This window comes from Mandrillus leucophaeus, unplaced genomic scaffold, assembly GCF_000951045.1.
Source record: "Mandrillus leucophaeus isolate KB7577 unplaced genomic scaffold, Mleu.le_1.0 Scaffold3, whole genome shotgun sequence".
Taxonomy (NCBI): Eukaryota; Metazoa; Chordata; class Mammalia; order Primates; family Cercopithecidae; genus Mandrillus; species Mandrillus leucophaeus.
The window spans coordinates 4,534,942-4,541,020 of record NW_012103142.1 but is presented as its reverse complement, the minus strand read 5'-3'; the positions used below and the strand labels follow the sequence as shown (position 1 = coordinate 4,541,020).

At 41.6% G+C, this 6,079-nt stretch overlaps 1 protein-coding gene across 1 annotated transcript in view; it reads right to left on the bottom strand.

The window, feature by feature from the left end:
* TBC1D22B (TBC1 domain family, member 22B) overlaps positions 1-6,079 on the bottom strand; it is a 73,132-nt gene that overhangs the window by 57,212 nt on the left and 9,841 nt on the right. The window contains exon 2 of the mRNA XM_011986615.1: positions 3,545-3,601. Coding sequence (XP_011842005.1) covers positions 3,545-3,601 — 57 coding nt within the window. The remainder of the gene's footprint in view (positions 1-3,544; positions 3,602-6,079) is intronic.

The following is a 6,079-nucleotide window of genomic DNA, read 5'->3' as shown; positions in this document are numbered from 1 at the left end:
CAATGTAGGTCTAGGCTGTTGTCTTTGCTATTTTCTTTTTTTTTTTTTTTTTTTTTTTGCCTCGGTGTTACAAGTTGGCTGCTATAGCTTTCAGAATCACACTCACACTACCACGTTCAAAAGCATGAAATGTGAGTGGCAGCCAAAAGAGGGTTTCTTCACAGAACTGTCTCCCATTCTGACCAAAAAAGAAAATCTTTCCAAGAACCCTCCCCCAGGAGACTTTCTTTGGCCAGAACCAATGAGATGAGACCACTCTATGCCAGTCACTGGGATTACTAAAGAATTATCATGAAAGGCTTAAACCAATCTTAATACCTCCCCTAAGTGCATTGTTGCTCACTCAATATCTGAACAAAATTATGGTTCTTGAGCATGAAAGAAGCAGGCACAGGGAAGACTATCAGGTAGGTAACCAGTAGTGCCTGCCTCACTGGCCAACAGACCAGAAAGTCAATTCTTGATAAAACCAAAGAATAGTAGAATTCATTCTATTTAATGTGACGATCACACAGATATCACAGAAAACACGCTCCCCTTAAGAGCTAACAGCCAGATACGGTGGCTCACCCCTGTAATCCCAGTACGCTGGGAGGCCAAAGCAGGCTGATCACTTGAGTCCAGGAGTTTGAGACCATCATGGGCAACATGGTGAAACCCCATCTACACTAAAAATACAAAAATTAGCCAGGCATGGTGGCCCACACCTGTACTCCCAGTTACTGTGGGTGGGGTTGGGGGTGAGGCATGTGGGAGCTGAGGCAGGAGGATGGCTTGAGCCCCGGAGGTTAAGGCTGCAGTGAGCCCTGATCGTGCCAGTGCACTCTAGCCTGGGCAACAGAGCAAGACTCTGTGGGAAAAAAAAAAAAAAAAGGCCGGGCACAGTGGCTCATGCCTGTAATCCCAGCACTTTGGGAGGCTGAGGCAGGTGGATTACTTCAGTTCAGGGGTTCGAGACCAGCCTGGGCAACATGGCGAAACTGTGTCTCTACAAAAAATACAAAAATTAGCCAGTTGTGGTGGTGCACACCTGTAGTCCCAGCTACTAGGGAGGCTGAGATGGGAGGACTGCTTGAGCCCAGGAGGCGGAGACTGCAGTGAGCCAAGATGACACCACTGCATTCCAGCCAATAGAGTGACCCTATCTCAAAAGAAAAAAAAAGAAGACATAACGAAAGGTGCAAACCAAGGAACATTAAAGAAAAGCCTGCTGTTTAAGTAAATGAGATAGTTTCATTCCTTCATTCAATAAATATGTACTCAGTGCCTACTCTGTGCCACATGCTGTTCTAGAGGCTATGAGTACAGTAATGAACAAAACAAAATCCCTGCTCTCAAGAAATCTATACAATAGTGGTTTCTGATTTGAAAAAAAAAAAGTGTGCACCTTGCAGACAAGAACAGCAGTCATGCTTCCTCAGTAATTCAGAAGACTGTGCCTTATACATACACCAAATCGCAAAAAAAAACAAGTTGGAAGAATTATAGAAAGTGCACCACATACTCAGCTAGGTTATTTTTAAAATTTTTAAATACTGATAATGCATATTTGATATAGCATTCTTCTAGGTATTCAAAATACTTTAATGTATATAATCCTTTTTTTCTTTTCTTATTTTAAAAACCACTTTATTTATATATTTAGAACAGTTTTAGGTTCACAGCAAAATCCAGAGGCAGGTACAGAGATTTCCTACATACTCCCTTCTCCCACATAGGCACAGCCTCTCCATTATGAACATCCGCCACCACAGTAGTACATTTGTTACAACTGATGAACCTACACAGATACGTTGTAATCACTCGAAGTCAGTAGTTTGAATTAGGGTTCACTCTTGGTGTTGTACATTCTGTGGGTTTGAACAAATGCATAATGACATGTATCCACTGTTTTTTGTTTTGTTTTGCTTTGTTTTTTGAGACAGAGTCTTGCTCTGTCGCCCAGGGTGGAGTGCAGTGGCTTGATTTCAGCCCACTGCAACCCTCGGCTCGCAGGGTCAAGCAATTCTCCTGCCTCAGCCTCTGGGGTAGCTGAAATTACAGGCGCCCGCCACAAAGCCCGGCTAATTTTTGTATTTTTATTAGAGATGGGGTTTCACCATGTTGGCCAGGCTGGTTTCAAACTCCTGACCTCAGGTGATCCGCCCACCTCAGCCTCCCAAAGTGCTGGGATTACAGGGATGAGCCACTGCGCCCGGCAGTATCCGCCGTTTTTATACTATCATACAGAGTAGCTGCACTGCCCTAAAAATCCTCAGTGCTCCACTTATTCATATCTCCCCTCAACCCCACCCCTTGGCAACTGATCTTCTCACTGTCTCCCTGTTTTGCCTTTTCCAGAATGTCATATAGTTGGAACCATAATTGTACATTATCTTGACTTCCCTATTAAGACACAGGCCCCAGGAAAGTGAGAACCTATGTCTGTATCTCCCAAACCATTCAGCTTTCATTACAAACAACAACTTTCCCAGAAACTAGTCTCTAAAATTAAGCATGCCCCCAAATAGAGGCCAAAGTTCTTAGAAAATCTCACAAGGTGACCTACCCCCTCATTTAAGTTCACTGTGGCTCAGTGATGGTCCATGAGAGACAGATGGGATAAAGGGATAACTGGGGGTATGGATACATAGCCACACATCTTGGATTTAACTAAAGTCTCTGTTGCATTTGAAAATAATTTATTAGAGTTCTAGAGATACAGCCTCCTAAATAGCTTTTATTTATTTATTTTTATTTTTTTGAGATGGCATCTCACTTTGTCGCCCAGGCTAGAGTGCAATGGCATGATCTCAGCTCACTGCAACCTCTGCCTCCTGGGTTCAAGTGATTCTCATGCTTCAGCCTCCCAAGTAGCTGGGATTACAGGTGCCTGCCACCACACCCAGCTAATTTTTGTATTTTTAGCAGAGACAGGGTTTCACCGTGTTGGCCAGGCTAGTCTTGAACTTCTGACCTCAAGTGATCCACTTGCCTCGGCCTCCCAAAGTGCTGGGATTACAGACATGAGCCACCATGCCCAGCCCTAAATAGCTTTTAACTCTTCTGTACATATGCCTAGGTCTCTTTGAGTGTGTCAAAGGGAAAGAGGAACTAAAGAATGTCAGCCTAAAGTTATACTCTGTTGCCCTAGTTCTCATAGTAAAAGTGAGGAAAAGGTGGCAGACCTACCTATACTCAGAAGCAGTGAGCCTCGGAAACCAGATCTCCTGCTAAAAGATCTGGAGGTCATCAAGCTTCTGGTTTCAGGGACAGCATTTAATCAATAAAGACGTTTTGACCATTCTCTTTTGACCAAAGAATCGGATACCAAACCCTACATATACCAGTTCCCAATATAGGAAAACACAAAATCTCTAATGGATGTTAATTTCCCATTTAGCAACAGACCATTTGGAAGTAAGAAGATTGCTCATCTCCCGGTACAAAATAGGGCAGAAGAGAAGCTAAAAAAGGTCAAAGTGGAAACTGTCATTTCAACAAAATAGGGGAGCGCATAGGGGTGACAGAAGTAGATAGATAAAAGGAAAATGTCTTGACTTACTTTTTGGTGAGCCGAGGGTCAAGAGGAGGATGCTGTGCTCCATATACAGGCTGGATGCTAAAAGCAGAAAAAAGAAAAGGAAGAAATAAACTGTTAGTTTAGCTGGGAAACTAAATACGTTGGCTGAGTACCATCTGCATCACAAAACTGGATGGGACTTTGAGAAATAGGTTATCTCTAATAACTGTACTCAAGTCATCCCCCAAAGAGAGCAATCTTCCCTTTAAAAAATATATTTGATAATGTTCATTTTCCCTGGTGAAGTTTCAGTGCCTTACACACCTATGTGTAAAGAAGGCAAGATGGAAAGGTAACGGGCTTTAGAGCTGGAGAGAGCAGAATTCAAATGCCAGTGCTGGCACTCAGTACCACTGTGAACTTCAGCAAGCTTTTTGACTCCTTTGAACCTGCTTTGCCATCTAAAGTGGGAATACTGCCTACTTGAAAGGCTCATCGGGCTAAAAGACAGTGAAGGGTGACCTAAGGAACTCACACACTGCAGGAGGGGTATAAAGTGACATAACCACTTCAAAAAACAGTTTGGCCATATCTAGGAAGAATGAAATATGCATACCCTAAGACCCAGTATTTTCACTCCCAAATAGGTACCTTAAGCTAAATACACACCTATATGTATTAGGAGACATATATAAGACTATTCAAACCACCATGGCTCCTCTTAGCCCCAAACTAGAAATAACCCAAATGTCCATCAGTAATAACAAGAGAAATCAATTGCAACACATTTATACAGTACAACATTATACAGCAATGATAATATATGTGAAGTAGGGCTTCGAGTAACAATGTGGATGGATCTTACAAATGTCATGTTGAACAAATGAAGTATAAGAGAATAAATACTGTATGATTCTACTTATATAGACTTTAAAAACTGACAAAAGTAGTTTCTACTGTTTAGGGATGCATGCAGAGTAATATTATAAAGAAAGAAAGGGGCCGGGCGCGGTAGCTCACGCCTGTAATCCCAGCACCTTGGGAGACTGAGGCGGGTGGATCACGAGGTCAGGAGATCGAGACCATCCTGGCTAACACAGTGAAACCCGGTCTCTACTGAGAAAAAAAAAAAAAAAAAGAAAGCAGTAAATGACATAGTTCCCTCTGGGGGAAAGAAAGGAGGAGAGAGCAAATAGACACAGAAGTTTCTGGGGGTGTTCACTTTGTGATTATTCATTAAGCCATCATACCACACATTTGTGCTTCATGTACTTTTCTGTAACATATCACAATTAAAAGAAAATGAGCTGGATGGGGTGGCCCACACCTATAATCCCAGCACTTTGGGAGGCTGGGGCAAAAAGACTGCCTGAGCCCAGGAGTTCGAAACCAGCCTGGGCAACAAAGTGAGACCCTGTTTCTACAAGAAAATAAAAAATTAGCTGGGCATGGTGGTGCATGTCTGTAGTCTCAGTTACTCGGGAGGCTGAGACAGGGGGATCGCTTGACCCCAGGAGTGTCCAGACTGCAGTGAGCACACCACTGCACTCCAGCCTGGACCCTGTTGGAAAGGAAAGGGAAAGGGAAGGAAGAGAAGAAAGAAAATGAGAATAAATGACTTGAGAATAACTATATATCAAGCCAAACTATTGTTTAAGTATAAATGTAAAACAAAAACAAAACAAAACAAAACAAAAAAACAAAAAAAACTACTTTCAACATATAAGAACTCAGGGAAAATGTGTTCCTTAACTCCTGCCTGAAGAAGCTGTGAGAGAACAAACTTTAATCATGAGATAGGGAAACCATGGCAAAAGGATTGGTGGAGAGCCCTGAATGAATCCAACCTTACAACTAGGTCTTACATTTGAGGCAAAGAGAATGTAAAAGTAATATAATTGACAAATGTTAAAAGGAGGAAAAAATGGACAAATGAAGTCCATTGACTTCTTCATCTTTTACTGACAGGGCTCAGAAGATATTTAAAGCAGATAGCTCAACGTGCAAATCTATGTCACTACCTGCTTAACATTAAATCCTAATGTAGATTTGCAAATGTGAATAGAGGAATATGTATGTTTTACGACAGAAAATAAAACCAAGAAAAATAATATAATCAACTAGAAGGAGGTGGAAAGAGAGGGGTGAGGAACATACTTACTAATTTCATCATTGCTCATGGTAGGGAGTCAACGGGTACTGTCTGAAGAAATATCGTATAAAGTTACACTTATAAACATAATCACTAGAATAAAAAGATAAATCTTCCAAATTATCAGAAAAAAAAAAAAATATATATATATATATATATATGCCCTCCCCTCAAAAGCAAGCATAGTCCACATAGTGAAAGATTTTTTTAAGAAGAAAATATTTTTAAAAGGTCAAGCATGGTAGCTCACATCGGTAATCCCAGCACTTTGGGACGCTGATGTGGGAGAACCGCTTGAGGCTAGAAGTTTGACGAGCCTGAGCAACACAGCAAGACCTTGTACCTACAAAAAATTTAAAAATTAGCCAACTGTGGTGGTGCATGCTTGTAGTTCTAGCTACTTGGGAAGCTGAGGTGGGAGGATT